Raw genomic sequence first — 16682 nt, 5'->3', positions numbered from 1 at the left:
TCCCTAATTGTAAACACACTACTGTAACGTAGAGATTGTTTTAGGACGATTTATTAAATGCTTACTTCTGAATAAAAAGTAAGCACTGCAGTGGGATTTACAAAGTTTCCATCTGTGCACAGCAGCCAGTGACTCAGCATTCATGATAAACCAGTGCATTTTCATGGCCAACAGTCATCTTCACAAGATAATTAAGGTCTTAAGTATAAAAGGTGTATTTTAAAGAGTGATAATATTTATTAGTTTATTTATTCATGACAAAGCAGGAATCATTATCCACACTGTCCTGCTGCAAGGCAGTGATCGAGTCAATCACATCTGTAAACAACACACCCCACTTTATGAGCTTATGGAAATACAAATGGCAGATGCACAGAAGCAACTAAAGAAATATTTATTTTATCACATATGCTCTGCATTTGCTGGTAAATCAGCCCAGATGGTAAATGAAAAGGTCAACAATCAAAAAGTTTTAACATTTTAAATCACCATTCCCTATAAGATATAAAACATGGCTCACAAAATGTGTCTATTAATACACTTTGTTTCTGTTTTAATAAAACTAACCCATCAGAATAAAGGTCCATGCTAAGGCAAAGGCTTAATACAGACTGTTAAAAACATCCACCACACATACAAAATACCATCCGCCTACTTTCAGTTTTCTTGGGGGGTAAAACGGTAACCATCAGCAACCACTTCTCATTTGTAGCAGATGTAGTGCTGTGTCATCCTGAACCACGTGTCAGTGGTGTTGACTTGTCAAAGAATAAGCAGATTTCTCTGCAAGCTCAGTAATCCTTCGTCTAAACTCAGAAATAAACTTGAAAAGTACTTATTTGGCAAACCTCTGCTTTGGTTCTTTCCTGCACTTTAGTTTTTGCCATGCAGTAAGACATAATAAAGGATTCAAATGTAAACAATTTTAAGCAATCATCTGCCATGTAAATGCACTGTGAGACATGTCTAAAAGAACCCTAACATCAGGAGCTCTAGAACTGGTTCTAGAAGAAAAAGTGTCCTTGGTTTACTTCTACAAGAAGACAGGAGCTCTAAGTTTTGCTGTCAAAGAAAAACAGGAACAAACAGGACTCGTTCTACAACATTCTAGAGGAGAGGGGTACTCTAAATGATTTCAATGATAAGTAGGTGTTCTAGAGTTGTTTCTTGTAAAGGAGTCATTTGGTTCTACAAAGGCTTTACAAAACCACTATTTTGAGAAAAGCGAGACGCTACCGCTCGCTCAAAAAAAGAAATGACTCCCAATATGAGTACAACAGAAGGCAGTAAAGCGTCTGGTCTGGAGTAATGTGGGAGGTCAATCCAACACCTAGTGGCTCAGAAATAGAGGCTAGAATAGAAAAAGTTGGAGGAATCAATCTAGGGGACTATAGAGAAAGAATAGAAATCTTGATTCTAGAACTGTTTTCAAACTAGATCCAGAAAAAGGTGACAGATTTACGATGCTGCGTAGACGCTATTGCCAGCAAAGACATGAAAGGTCTATACTATAAGTCTTCAAACAGTGGCCTCTAGGCTCGCTTTGAGGTGTGCTTGGAGATTTTGCACAGAAATGGTTCTAGGTTTAGATTGATGAGAAAAAAAAGATGCAGTTCTACAAGTTCTAGATCTAGGAGACTACACATTTCTGCTGTGACCCAGAGCTGGATTTGGAGACTTTTACGGTCGGCGATGTGTTTACCATACTCTCAGGCAGTGACTGAGTTGTGACTGCGCCCAGGGGTTTTGATAAAGCTTCAGATGAACTTGTTTCTGTGGTGTCAGTGGTGCCCTCAACATCCTGAAGAAATATGATCAGGGTTAGACGCTCACTCAGGTCAGTCAGTTAAATACATTGACCACTTAGTTCTACCATGTCACCAGATAAGATATCACACGGTTACTCATACACTCTGTTAAGGAACTATGTTACATAATGTTAGAGGATTTTTGATGTTATGTTATCTAGTACAACCCATTGTATTATGAAAAAGAAATGCAATGAGTCTGATTTATTTTCAATCCTTTTTGCCAATAAAACCTCAAATAAATAAAATCAATAAAACAATGTAATGCCGTCTTTGTTTTCTATACATATACTCACAAATGTATATATTATATACATAAAGGCTTAGTCATAAATTCATTACAAGTTTAAAAAAAATGTTAAAACTAAAACTAGAAAAAAATGTTGTTACACTGTAATTTTTGTGCCCACTTATTCAAACAATGACCAAAACGGTTTAGGAGTCCAAAATAAAAAATCTTTTAATAACTTACATGATGGCTTAAGATATTCTTGATTTTTATTATTTTCATTCTCTACCATATTTGATTAAAAACAGCATTGCATTTGCCCAAGAATACGTCCGTGTAGGTTCTCAGTTATAAAGGTCACGGCAGTCTCAAGAGCTTGAAAAAGAAGGACTTCTCATCCAAGAAGCTTCCTCAGTTCTAAAACCATAAGGTGGATCCCAGGTATTTAACCCCTGGTGGGAGTTATCACCACATGAGCTAACAAGTGGAAAAAGACATGGGTCATTACCACTACAGGTTTCCCAGGCGCCTTAACCCCCAATCCTCAACCTCCACTCACACCTTACTTAAGGTGACCTCAATACATCACACAATAGGCTGGGGCAAGGTCTCACAGTGATTTCACCTAAAACCCCTGGTGGTACTGACCCACACATGTTTTCATATCTTGGCCCATGTGATGATGCCTTCTTTTTTGGGCTCTTAAGATGTATCCATGAAATACTTATTAAATTCATTACTAATTCATCACTCAGTGGCTTCTCACTGATGAAAGTTTATTTACCTTTGTGTCTTCTGTAGGCTGTTCAGTGCTTTGTCCAGTGGCAGCTTCAGTCTCTTCTGAGGCAACAACCACAGGTTCCTGACACCACAATGACAAATGTTATAGCCTTCTATATAACCAAGCAGACCAAAATGTTAAGCTGCTGAAAATAAAAAACATTTTTGAGTAAAATGAATTCATTCATCTAAGGTAACACAGTATCCATCTGTAATACATCCATATGCGTGTTTGATACTGTCATATGGATCAACAAATCCAGTGTGCAGTAGGGTGGAAGAAGGAAAAGAAATAACTCAAATCTGCAGCAATAGCAGAGATGTATTAATGATCAGGAAGGAATTTAATATCATGAGTAGGGAGATGGTAGTAGGGATGAGGAGGGTGAGGGGACAGTGCCAGCGGTGGAGATCAGAGTGACCCAGCTCAAAGAATGGCAGCGACTATTCATACAGCTGTTACAAATGATGTCATTTGACTGGATTGGTGGGAATCGTGATGTCATGATCAGTCATTGGGTCTCAGGTGTGTTATCAGTTTTAAAAATTTCAAACTTTTCCTATAATTTGTTCCACAACTTGCGATGGAATTTATTATAGCAGATCCCGCCCACCTACACCATAAGCGGGTGACCTCGGGTCACAAAGAACTCCACCAGGAAAAGAACTGTTGAAAACGAGTGAAGGACAGAGGAAGAACAGAGATTTATTGATTTTCCACAGCAGCTCTCACTCATCTTTACCTCTGGTGAAGAGCCCAGGAAAACATCCCAGAGCCACCAATAAAAACCTCCTCCACCTTCTTCCACTCTCTGTTCCTCACTGCTTTTTTTTTCTGTGGCTTCTTCAGCCTGGAGCACGCCTTGATGCTTCCGCTGCTGACACGGAAACACGCTTACAGTATGTGTAGAGTGACACAAGTGGGGGTTAAAAATCTAGCCTGGCCAGTTTTGAGTTTTTATTGTTTCCAATATTTTCTTTGATATTAAGTAAAATTAACATTTTGTTTTTAATGGCCACTAACAAGTTATACAACAGTAGAAGACTTCTTAGATGTGCAAAATAGATCATGTGCTTCCCTGTAAAGCCTTAAATTGATATGACTCATAATGTTATATCTACTTGAAGCTTCTAGTAAATACACTGCTCAAAAAAATTGAACTGGAAAGGATCAGCCTACAGCTGGCTCAATTCAAACACGCCCTGAAAATCAAAGTAAAAGAATTTGTGTCAGGCTAGTCAAATGCTTTGTAGCAACTAGTTTTTTCATGGCCTTTGGATGCTTGTATGTATGCCTGACAACACTGGTGTATGCTCCCAAAAAGGCAACAGCTGGTTTCACCTCCCATAATGTCCCCGAGCTGTTCTGTATTCTCACCACATGAAGCTGGGCATTGTGGTGCACCAGGAGAAACCCAGGACTCACTCTACCAGTGTAGGGTCTGCCTAGCCTGTAGAGGTCTGTGTGTTCTTCCATGGATATGCCTCCCCAGACCATCACTGACCCATGCATAGCTGAATCGGTCATGCTGATCAATGTTACAAGCAGCATAATGTTCTCTGTGGCTTCTCCAGGACGTGGGCCCTCAGGCCATCCTCATGAAGTCTGTTCCTGATTTTTTGGTTACAGACACTCACACTAGTGACCTGCTGGAGATCATTTTGTAGCATGTGGTGCTGATGCAAGCTGCTCATGGGTTAAGGACTTTCTTTGTCCTTTTTTTCAGCTGTCCTAGAGTAACTGCCTGTCTCCTGGAAACTCCCCCATTCTCTTGAAACCGTGCTGGGAGTCACAGAAAACTTTCTCTGCAACTTAACTGACCAGATCAACATCCGAGAAGTATAACTGACCTGATTAAAAAGTGTCCATTTTTTTGAGCAGGTTACAATGCAGATAATTGAAGCAACATATTTACTTGAAGTATTTTACATATCTTGCCAACCTTCAATATTTATTGGGTTTTTTTATCTTTCTGTTAATGAGTGCACAATTGTCCTAGTCTGAGAACTTGAAATGTCTTGAACACACACACACACACACACACACACACACACACGCACACACACGCACACACACACACACACACACACGCACACATAACAAACAAACAAAAAAAACATTTCTTGGTAAACATTAGTAATATTAAGCATGCACAGGAAGTTAAATGACACTTTGGGGATTTTATTTTTAATTTTTTACCAGTTTGTTAATAACACATGTAGGAACTACGCATGCGAGTACCAGGTATTGCACACTTTGTCCTGACACGCCCCAAAAGGCCAATCTGTTCAATTTCTTTGCTTTTTTATTTTTTGCAGGTGTTCTTGTATGCTGGTATGTGTCATAAAGAAGAGCTTTTTCAATGAACTTAATGAATTAACTGTGTGATTATAAGCTTCTTTTTTCTCTGTCCATGGTATTCTTACCTGGGTAATATCAGGTGTTGGGGCCTGCCTTTGTTCAGGTGAGGACTGCTCCACAGTCAGCAGTGTAGCTCCAGACCTCCGCAGTACATCCTCCTCAACACGAGCAATTCTGATCTGACCCTGCTCTTCCTTTTGAGAGAAAGCACACCGTACAGGTTCGCTTAAATTATGTTCCACATATGAAGTGTTTGGAATATCACATAATGACTGACACAATATAACTGAACTTTATCCTTCAACTACTGTCGCTGCCATTGTAAAATAACTTGCATTATAATAAAGAACTTAAATGACATTCACTTTTATTTTTTGTAGTTTTATACATATTATAATTCATGTAACAGTGATGTTTCATGATTTTTTTTAACTTGTATTTACTTATTTATGTTATTTATAGACCAAGCTCACCTCAGCCTCCTCAGATGTAGCTTTTTCAGATGCAGATGTTTTGAGTTCAGTGGTCGTCTGTTGGGCCGCCTGAGCTTTGGCTTGTGTGGGAGTTGGAGGCTGCTGGATAAATAACGCAGGAACCTTCTACAAACAGAGTGAAGCAGAAAGTTCGCACCAATCTTCTTGTAGATAAAATATCTGAGCAGCTGACTGATGGATTAACTAACTGACCTTCTCCAATTCCAGCAGCAGAGTCTGGAGCTGGTCCACCACAGTAAAGACAGTCAGAGTTTCTTCAGCCTTCTCAGGAAGACAAAGGCCTGGCTTACATTTCTGGATCTCAGCTACTGTTCTCCTCATCGACTGGATCCTCTGCTCAACCGCCTGCACACATAGAAGAGGGTTGAGAAAAATAAGAAAACGATGACTTTTACATTTATCCTTTTGTACAATTTGGGCAATCACGTCACGCTAATCCAAATGAAAACAAAGAAACTAACAAACCTTTAAACTGTCCTCTCTGGGGCTGGGAAAACACTCTGGAGAAGATAGCAAGTTCTTGATCTCTGCGACATCATTCTCCATCCGCTTGACTTCACTCTCAATCGCCTCCACCTCCTAGAGGTTAAGACATTATCAGTCTAGTCTGACAGTAGAGAGTACAGTCTAGATAATATCCACTGAAGAGTAAAACAAAGAAACCAATCGAATCTCACAGCGGCAGCATGCTCCAGCTGAGACAGAGGAGCTGTGAAGCTGTCCTGAACGTCGGCCACTTGGCGATCTGCTTCGACCAGCTGTTCCTGGAGAGCTGTGACATCACAAACCTGCGACATTTCCTTCAGGACCGAGCTGAAGCCCTGCAGTGTGTTTCTGATCTGGACTGAATCATCCAGGACCAACTGCATCCCCAAGAGACAGAAAGAGCATTTTTTGGTTAAAAATGAATCACCACAAAATGGTTTGCTGTGCTGTGGAAAGAGCTGTGCAGACAGCAGAGTGTACCGACCTGCAGGGCGTGAACGTGACTGCTCAAACATTTAGCTGTGGTGTAGGTGCAGGGAGCGGCAAGCCACGACTGAGCCTCGGACATCCAGCTCTTGGAGCTTTTGACCATCTCTTGATGTTCCTGAAGCCACGTTTGAATCTAAAGAGAAACAGAACGTTTAAATAGGGAAAAGCTTAGACATTTTTAAACTTATCAAAAGTATCACAGATGATAACAGAGACAGTAATGTGGAAGATTTAGGTTAAAAAGTCTGAGCTTGGTGATTCAAAGTCATTATATTTTTGGTGTTTGACACTAAGCAGACAAACCATACAGCAGGGCAGTGAGGAGTTAGACAGCTAACAGTTTTAGGAAGCTTTTCTCACCTTGCTGATCAGGGTGGTCCTCTGCTCTGCCTGTTTGGCCAGCTGGGAGTGAAGCTGCTGAACCTCCACTAGTCTTTCTGTGAGGATCAGCACCTCCTCAGGCTTCTCTAAGTCTTGCATGTCCACTTCCAGCGCTGCCAGACGCGAGTGCCACGCATCCAGCTCGTCCCAGGCACGCTGAGCACACACACAAGGGGAGATTTATAATATTTATTCACTGACACACAAGCTGATTAGCCAGCCCCCTTCAGAAAGTGTTTCCCTCACTCACAGTTGACTTGTGAAGCAAGTCCTCGCTAAAGAGTCATTTCTGTTTTTGCAATCTATATTTTACATGAAAAGATGCACATAATGCTACGAAAAGAAAGTGGAATTTGTTGGTGTATTTGAAAACAGAGTAGGAGGATGAAAGCAGCATGAAAACTGAAAATAGAAATAGATGTACGCTGACTGTATGTACGCAAAAAAAAAAAAATCATAAAAAAGAAAACAAAACAAGACTCAGCCCAAACGGCTTGTGTTTTCTCAACAAAAGAGCAGCGAAGTGATCACACATGTAGAACATGACACACACACAAACACACACACACAGAAGGCAGCAAAGACGCATCCCAAACAGTAAAACTTACCACGGATCTTCTGGCCAGCAGAGGACAAATGTTATATTGGACATCCTGTTATGTTTTCCTCACCCTCTTACAATCTATTAAATAATGATTTATTGTATTCTACTCAACAAGCTGTAACAATGAACCAGACACCCTGTTTCCTCATCACTCCCCACCTTCTGAGTGATCTTTGCTTGAGTCACAGTGGGACTCCTCTGTTCCAGTCTCTTCTGAACAGATCTCAGGCCAGCCTCGATATCAGACATCCTCGCGCCCAACCTGTGAACAGGACCGCTCCTCTCTATCGCCTCTCCCACCTGATGGAACAGTCAGGAAAAAACATTATCAGCTAGACCTAAATGGATGTTGAATTTATTGTTTTGTTACAAACATCTGCCTATCAATAGATTATTGATCTCTTAAAGGATCAATACACTCCTCATCATTAAAATGTCCAAATTAAGCCTTTTTCACCTTTTCTTCTACTTGCTGCAGAGACTTAGTGATGTCCTGCATTTGGCTGTCAATCTCAACCGGGACCAAAGTGTACATATCTGAGTATTTCATCTTCAGGTTCTCCATGATACGGTGCAGCAAAGACTTCTGGGTACACAGCTGGCTGTAGAGCGCCTGAAACCACACAGATAGGCAGCCTTTTAAATAAAAGGGATTACAAAAGATATTAACAAATAAATAAATAACAAGAAAGAATAAGTGTTTTGAAGAGTCTGTTAGAAGAGAAAACTAATCATAACAACAGTAATATTGATGGATTTTCTTGATGACTCATCATAACCATAAACTATTTTGTTTGGGTCATTGTACTTAGCACCAAAGAGAGTTTCCTCTATCAAATAACACTTGTAAGCAGATGCTTTAAAAAATGCTGACACTTGACTCTCTAACCAACATCAGCAATTTCTTTTGCATAGATGTCTACAGTTTGGGGGTTTCATTTTATGCAGAGCAGAAATCTTATTTTGGCACAAAATATCAGTCTCATGTACAAGTCTCACTAAAGAAAGTCCTTCTTGTAAGCTTTTAGCTCCTTGTCAAGCCGTCCTCTCGCTGTGTCCTGCTGCGCTGCCGTCAAACACAGTCTGCCTCACTCCTTCATTTACAAAATACTTAAAAGTGAACTCATTTCACCTCACTATGATTCTACTGCACAATAAAAACAATATAAAGATCAGAAAAAAGTTAAAATATGACAAATAACACAGTGGAGACTACCTGGGTCTGAAAGCGTCCGATGGTCTACTATACGGGGAGGCGCATCTTGATATCACGATGGGAAACTGAGCTTCTGTGTGTGTGTGTGTGTGTGTGTGTGTGTGTGTGTGTGCATGCGTGTGTGTGTGTGTGTTAAACAAAGCAAGGGAGGAGGAGAGGGTATGCAAAGACAGTTTCTTTGCATGAGAGAACAGGAGATGAAGAGTGCGAATTGTGTGTGTGTCCTGTATAGCTATCTTTGTAAAAATCAAATAGTGTTTTATGGAATAATGAACATTTTTTAATTAAGAAGCCATCTGAGGTCATTCTAGATTTAAAACACATGAGGTCAATGTAGAACATTTAGAGATTTTAACAAAGAGAGACGACATAATTGCAAAACCTGTGTAATTTTGCAAAATTTACATTTGAGGAAATTTATAATTTTAATGGTCTCTGTCTTTAATAAAGATATTTAATGAACTCTATATATTTTAGAAAAGTGAGGATATTTTTATTCCTGCTTCTGACAAAGGGATGTTTGAAAAGTTAGCATTTGATTTTAGAGTGAGTTAGTTTTACACTGAGGTTAGCTAAAAGCTAAAATACATCAACATATGACAATGAGTGTCCTCACAAGTGCAACAGGAGAAATGTGTGTGTCTTTGTGTGTGCCCATGAAATGACTTGGCTACAACAGCCACCTGGAAGATCCACTTACAAGACAGAACAAAAGGTGTCTGGTACAAGAGCAGGATGAGGGTGGAGGGAGTGATGGGGGGGGGGACCGTTGGATGACGGAAAGGGGGTCTTTCAGAAAATGTGTGTGTGTGTGTGTGTGTGTGTGTGTGTGTGTGTGTGTGTGTGTGTGTGTGTGTGTGTGTGTGTTTGAATAGAAAGCTGGAGTGGATGAGATGTTGGCCTCTGCTCAGGTTTCAGGACAAGGGGCAGAGTGATTCTGTGGGTTGGTGGGTTCATAGACACAAGCACCAAACAGCTTCTGGGTCTGAAGCCAAGCCAACGGTTAGATTGAAAGATTTAATATTTAGTGACACTTTTACTACACAGCCAACAAGCTGCTTCACTCTATATTCATTAAGGTTAGGGGTAGAAAAGCCCTGATGACTAATTCCTGGATTCATCAGCAAGGCTTTGGGAGAGTTCTGACCAAATCTGTGGTAAACATCCTTATAATATCTGCAAAGTAGTTCCTACCAGCTGTCATAGAAAAAAGTATTTAAACTTCTGGGATATTGATCTATTCACTTAAGCAGTGAAGGGGGTTGTTAATCAATTTTCAACTGCTTTGTTGTTCACCACCACATTTTGTTTGAGCGGCTGAACAATTTGGTGGGTGTATCTAGATCTGCTTTGGAGTGATTGTCATCATATCTTTCTGAACAAGTCTTTTGGTGGCTGTTTCTAAATACAAGTGCTCATCCTGTCCTCTTAGCTGTGGTGTGCCACAAGGTTCTGTATTGGGGCCCTTATTGTTTCTATTACATCTACTCTAAGCACCTCGGCCAGGTTGCTCTATTATTTTTTTCACTTTGAATTTTGGGTGTCTTTGAATATAACCCTCTGTAGGTTCATAATTTTTATTTTCATCAAATCACGTGGCATCCTTCAGTTCCTGACACATTGTCCAGTATAGATATCCAGCATGATTTTTTCCCCCATTGAGATTTTATGTGTTTTCAAATTGTTCCTTTAATCTTTTAATTTCTTTGAGCAGTGTATAAGCATCACTCTCAGTGTTTAGTTGTTGTCATGCTGTTGAGTGTAACTTTTCTAACTGAGAGCAAAGACAAGTGCATCATTATAAAAATAGCTATGATGTTACACTGAGTACAAATGCATCATTGTGTTTCATTTCAGATGATGAAACTGTCCTGTCTCATTAGAGGCTGATTATTTCCACTCCAGTGGCTGGGATGGAGCGAGAAACTGTGAGCACACTGATGTGTTTTTAGATTAGAGGATTACAAAGTGGGACCTCGATATACCCAGAGGTCCTTCAGTGAACCAGAGGAATGGCTTGCCTAATTAGAAACACTTAAATTTCACTAGTGTTTTCTTTTCTCTAGAAAGGTTTAATTCGCAGTTGGGGATGATTTCCTCATCTCCAAAATTCTTTTGGGGAGGAATATAACTGCATTTCCAGCTCATGGTGGATTTTAGTCATCGACATGCAAAACTTATGGTATCATTGAAAAATTAAGACAGATCTAGGCTATGTAACCTTACAAGGTTCAATGACTGGCATGACCATTCACAAAAACTACTCTGTCAGAAAATGAATGACATTTTGTGTGCCCTTGTGAAAAAATTAATGGCAAGTCGTGTTATCACACTTAATGTATTGAAATGTAAAGCAAGTTTTAGAAGGAACTTCAAGGAACTCCACAAAACCGTGTGCAGGTGTGATGTAACTCTGAAAAACAAGAACTCAAGAGTCTCACCTGCAGCTCCTGTGTGCTGCTGCTCTGCTCCATCTCTGTCAGAAGAGATGCAGCAGCCTTCAGCCAAACCCGGATACCCTGCAGCTCCTCTCGCACCTTTTCTCTGTCCTCCAGCTCCTGCCTAGCTGCCTGCAAACCCTCCCTGCTTCTCTGCTTCACACTGTGAAAACACACAAACATCCAGCCATTTAAGCTAAGCAACTTTACGGCTGCTTACCTAACATCCATAAGAAAATGACTGAATACAACATGACTATTGAATACAACATATGGGTCCTAATGCCAAGTGTAAGCTGGGAAGACCTTATACACCAATCGCCTTCTATGACTAACCTACTTAAAGCTGACTGCTTAACCAGGACTTATGGGTAACTTAGTCTCTGTGTGCCTAAAGAACAGAGATCATAATGAACATGGCTCATTTATGCATATGAAAGAGGAGAGCAATGAAAGTTTGTCAGGAAAAGTATCAATGCCTTCTTAATACTACAAAACTCCTCTTCTTTCTCAAGCATACTGCATCACTAAACACACATGTGTCTTGTAGGACGGAGAAAGTCCTCCTTTTTAGAAACATCACACTGCTCTTCTTTTATTACAGATGGATTATACACGAGACCACACATTGTCCAGAGCCACAATGATAGCTTTAAGTCAGGTCTTTCAGCCTTTGTGTGGTGAATGTTCCAGGATTAAATGGATCTGATTTTGCTGCTGGAGTCAAAAGATTATTTTGGTGGTTGTAATTACCTGCACAGTTATGCATGTTGGTAGAAGTTGCAAATTTCAAACTTGGACTGTAGTTTCATTTAGAGTACATCAAAACATAAAGGGGGTAAAAACTTGCAAACAGAATAATGAGTTGCACATCAAACAATATCTCACTTGTCATATCGGCCCTGCATTGCTTGCAGCTGCTGACAGAGTTGAATAGGAGGAGCCTGCTCCAGGTGGGCAGGGACACCCAGCAGCCTGGCAGTGCGCAGTTCCAGTGCAGACAGCGCTCTGTGTTCACAGTCCAGCCTGTCCTGGTACTGTTCCCAGGACTGCAGCACGTCCTGAAGCTCCTCGGTAGATGCCTTCACCTTGGAGCTGTCAGGAAGCTCTGCCTCCACTCCCTGCAGTAACACAGAGGCCTTCTCCACCTGAGAGGAAGAACCCAACAAAATTGGCCATTTATAATTAGGGTTAGCTAAGCATGCTCAAAAATGCTCAAAACACATGTCGATGTAAACTTACGCTGTCTGAGATATCACTCCATTCTCTGATTCTCTGTTTGCTACGAGTTGTCAGCTCCTGTGTGCAGTGACGTAGTCTTAATACCCATCTCCAGATACAAGTCATGGCGGTCTCCCTGCTTCCGCGACAGCCCTGCTCTGAACACCACTCCTGCAGCTCTTCCAGACGTCTCAGGAGGGCCTCCATCTCCTCTGCAAGTGCCTGATTAGGGGTATCAGTAAAAATGAATTCTGTTTCTGTGTGGAAATTTTCAACTTTTATCCACAAAAGCATTAAAGTTTTTTCAGAGGAGGTTTATACTCACTCTAAGATTTGCCTCCTGGTCAGTGCAGTCAGTGAGACAGGTGACCTTCTGAGTGATGAGCTGTAAGAGTCTGTTCGCTGTACTCTTCACGCTCTGCATGATTTCTTCTTTGCACTTGATGTAATTTCTGTGCTGCTCTGCACACCTGAAAGACAAATATGTTGATCTTTTAGTGTCAGATTTAAAATAAGGGCTCACATTCACAAAGGCTCTGCAGCTTAATGCCATTTGCAGGTCTTGTAGTTTCTATCGTGCAATGACTGTTTAGTAAATGTAGTAAAATGGTGTTTGAAACATGCTAAATAGCTAAACAAGAAAAACAAATATTTCCAATGCAGCGAGTGAAGTTTTTTTTTTTTTGATAAATAACTGTTACTTGTGGGCACCAGTTTAGCTCAATGGGTGAACAGGAAGAAGTTGACAACTGTTGGTGTGATCATTCGTAAATGGAAGAAATATAAATGATCATCAGTGTCCCTCAGTCTGGAGCTCCGTGCAACATCTTGTCTCGTGAAATGAGGATGATCATGAGAAGGAGGGTGGATAAGCTCAAAACTAAAGGGAAGGAGCTTGTTAACGATCTGAAAGCAGATGGACCAGTCACCAAGAACACCACTGGTAACCCGTTACACTGTAATGGACTGAAATCTTGTGGCACCTGCAAGGTCCCCTTGCTCAAGAAGCCACACGCACAGGTCTGTCTTAAGTTTGCCAGTGAACAGCTAAACGATCAGAGAGTGCTTGGGAGAAAGTGCCGTGGTCAGATGAAACCAAAAGTATTTGGCATTTTAGCAAAACTAATAAGAAGAAAGATAACTATCATTATTTCTTTGTTTTATCTTTGCATGTGCAATCACACACTTCTACCAAAAAAAGCTTTTCAGGAAGATAAATCTGACTTTTAGGACTGAGCTGAGTACCTGCTGAGACACTCCAACTTCACATGGCCCTTTGCCTGGAGAGTGGACATCATCACCAGGAGTTGGCTCAGAATACTCTCTTGGAGCTGCTCCACCTTCAGTGGGGACAGGTATGGATGCAGAGCAGTCTGGTCTTGGAGCTGTTCTACATGAATTTGAAATTGCTGCTGGAGTGAGGCCAAAGCCTGCTGGGTCTCCTCGACTCTGTCACCGCAGACCCCAGCAGAGCCCTGAGGTGGCAGCATAGACACCTCAATATCCCTCAGGAACTGTACAGCCTGTTTAACAGAACAGGTGTAGCTTCTCAGTGACTCCCTGGCCTGAGTGATGTTCTCCTAAAACAATAGGAAAACAAACAACACGTTTTTTCAGATTGGCAGGTTCACTCCATAGTGTAGATTTTTTTTAAACCATCTGCGTAATTCCTTTGCTTTGTATTTTGCTTTTGTGGTTTGTTCTATCAAACTGAACTTTAAAACTGTGAAAAAGAACACATTGTTTGTATAGACTATATTCAAAATGACAAGACTGAAAGGGTGTTTGCTCCATACTGCTCTACCAAATATGGTGTAGTATTGCTGATGCTCTCTAAGTTTGAAATTGTTATTTTATATTTATACCTACTGGCACATAAAGACACAAATGAACAAATCTAACTATTGTGGAGGCTTAATTCAGCTGTATTGCATAGTAATATAACATATGCTTCACTCTGATTGGCTAAGCTTATTACAAAGCAATTAAAAAAAATACTGCAAAAACAAATTGAGAAATACTCAACACTACTTGCCATGTGGGATTCACATTGACCGAGGACTGCATTCTTCAAGTCCATCAAGTCTTGAGATCCACTTCTTTTTTTCTTTCCCTTCTTTTGCTCCAGCACCCCCAGTGCTCTCATTCTTGACTCCGCAGTCTTTGTCAGAGACACCACTCTCTCATATTCTCTGTTAATTGCTGTGTCATTTGGCTCCAACGTGGGAAGTTTCTCAAACTCTTTCTGGGTCTTTAAGAGGAAGGCCTTAGTGGCTTTCCTCTCTGATTCCAGGTCCAGGTCCATCAGCAGGTTCCACTCAATGATGCTGAGGTTGTTATAGAGTGTCATCTCCAAGGTGCTAAGACTCTCCTCATTTTGCTTAAGCCTTTGTTGCTCTGCAGTCAGCTGTGAAGGGTAGAGGTCAGCAGAGATTGTGTGTAGTTTTGAGCGAGCCTCTTCACACAATCCCTTCATCAGATGAAACTGGATAAGAAGGTTCTGACAGATTCTGTACTTCTCGTCTGTGTCATTGCCATCTTCTTTTGTCTGGTGCACCTGTTCCTGAATGCTTTCCCTGAGATCCTCGACGCATTGCCTCATGTTTAGGTACCTCTCTTGGTCCCTGGCTTTCATTTCTAGGGCACACATTTTGCTGTGCAGCTCAGAGATGACAGAGTTCAGTTCTTTTGTCTTCTCATTGGGAATCCAGGGTTGCAGGAGGTCAACTTGCGACTTGTGTTCCAAAATCATGTGCTTGAAAGGCTCTAAAGCTTGCAGGGACTCTCTTGTAATGGGGAACCTGTGTCTGCTTAGATCCACCAACATCTGCCTTAGACTGTTTTCAACAGTGACAAGTTTTTTCTTGTTTGAATCTAAAGTCTGGGTGAGTTCATTCAGCTCCTTCTTGTTATTTTTTTCTTGGCTGCTAATGGTTCTGATATTCTCCTGGAGGTTGGTAAGCTTGTCAAAAAGCTGACAGTTCTCTGTGACACTGAATTCAGAAGTGATATCTTTGCTCTTAATAAAAAGAGCCTCACAGACTGATTCCTGCTTCTCAGCCTCATCCAGGGTTTCTTGGATTTGGCGGGTTCTGCGATCAAGTTCAGCAGGGCTCCTGAGCTCACTGTCTGGACCCCGGGATGCTTCTCTTTGCAGGTGAGCCACAACCCAGGAGTCTAGATCGGCAATCTGTTCAGATAGCTTTTCTCTGGTCTGTAGTCCTGATTCCACCTCTTTCACAGCTTTGGACAGCTTCTCATTGGTGGACTTTGAGAGTTCTTCAAGACATTTCAGAAGACTCTGCACCATAGGCACCTCTTCAACCTGGTCCAGCTGTGGAAGGAGCTCAGTCATTTCCTCCGCCAGTGACTCCAGCTGACCTTGTTTGGCCATCACCTCAGATTGCAGCTTCTTCAGATCCCTGAGCTGCCGGTGAACTTCCTCGGGGAGAAGAGCTACTCTCTTTTTCCTGCCCTCAATATCACTCTCTGTCTGCCTGGCCCAGGCCAGGCCTTCCCTCATCACTATGACAATTTTCTCCATGATAGGGCTGTTGCTGTTCAGGGTTTGGGCAGCCAAAAGTTCCTCTGTATGAGAAATTTTGTCCTTAACTCTCTGGAGTCCCTGATGGATCTCCTTTGTTTCCATCTCCCACTGTGGGCTAAATAGCAACAGCTCTGACAGCTGTTGTAAATGGAGGTACTTCTGCTGGGCTGCTTTAACCTCAGCGTTTGCCTCCATCAGCTGTCGAGCCTTCTTGCAGTTCCACTGAGTAACTGATGGAAACTTGGCTTCAAGGTCTTTAATGATCACTTCCAAGTGTTCCTGCAAATCTGATAACTCTGACAGGAGGTTGCTGGTCTTGTGAGAACGGGCATGTGTGTGATGAAGCATACTCTCCACAGTTCTTTCCAGAACTCTCCACCTCTCTTGTAGGTTCTTCTGCTCAGTCTCTGCAATTGCTCGCTCATACCGGGTAAGGTGGGGGCACAATTTGCTATGGGTCACAAGCAGCTCTCCAAGTGCTGTTCTGTTCTCCTCCATACTTCTTTGTAAGGAGCCTAGTCGCTCTGCCTCCTTGGAGCTGCTCTCCTGAGGGGATCTGAAAGAAAAACAACAAAAAGTTTGCTGCAACAAATTGTAAAAGATTTTAGGGGCTTATCAGTTAGTTTT

General features: G+C 41.4%; 1 protein-coding gene across 6 annotated transcripts in view; it reads right to left on the bottom strand.

Moving 5' to 3' along the window:
* The window catches only part of syne2b (spectrin repeat containing, nuclear envelope 2b), an 80692-nt gene that overhangs the window by 56619 nt on the left and 7391 nt on the right, over window positions 1–16682 (bottom strand). For 4 of the 6 annotated variants that reach the window (XM_085258089.1, XM_085258088.1, XM_085258091.1 and 1 more), the window contains exons 5-22: window positions 14544–16611; window positions 13754–14088; window positions 12834–12978; window positions 12530–12730; window positions 12176–12435; window positions 11291–11450; window positions 8091–8246; window positions 7793–7933; window positions 7009–7185; window positions 6644–6781; window positions 6351–6536; window positions 6139–6252; window positions 5866–6018; window positions 5653–5778; window positions 5245–5373; window positions 3561–3695; window positions 2822–2899; window positions 1703–1801 (exon numbers count right to left, since the gene is read on the bottom strand). In XM_085258089.1, coding sequence (XP_085114215.1) covers window positions 1703–1801; window positions 2822–2899; window positions 3561–3695; window positions 5245–5373; window positions 5653–5778; window positions 5866–6018; window positions 6139–6252; window positions 6351–6536; window positions 6644–6781; window positions 7009–7185; window positions 7793–7933; window positions 8091–8246; window positions 11291–11450; window positions 12176–12435; window positions 12530–12730; window positions 12834–12978; window positions 13754–14088; window positions 14544–16611 — 4801 coding nt within the window. The remainder of the gene's footprint in view (window positions 1–1702; window positions 1802–2821; window positions 2900–3560; window positions 3696–5244; window positions 5374–5652; window positions 5779–5865; window positions 6019–6138; window positions 6253–6350; window positions 6537–6643; window positions 6782–7008; window positions 7186–7792; window positions 7934–8090; window positions 8247–11290; window positions 11451–12175; window positions 12436–12529; window positions 12731–12833; window positions 12979–13753; window positions 14089–14543; window positions 16612–16682) is intronic. The other 2 variants (XM_085258087.1, XM_085258090.1) reach the window with 2 other exon arrangements.

Source organism: Mchenga conophoros, linkage group LG19 (assembly GCF_057382185.1).
Source record: "Mchenga conophoros isolate Kocher_MC1m ecotype Shallow Benthic linkage group LG19, M_conophoros_male_GT1.1, whole genome shotgun sequence".
Classification (NCBI taxonomy): Eukaryota; Metazoa; Chordata; class Actinopteri; order Cichliformes; family Cichlidae; genus Mchenga; species Mchenga conophoros.
The sequence above is the reverse complement of the archived record's forward strand: the minus strand, read 5'-3'. Positions and strand labels throughout refer to the sequence as shown.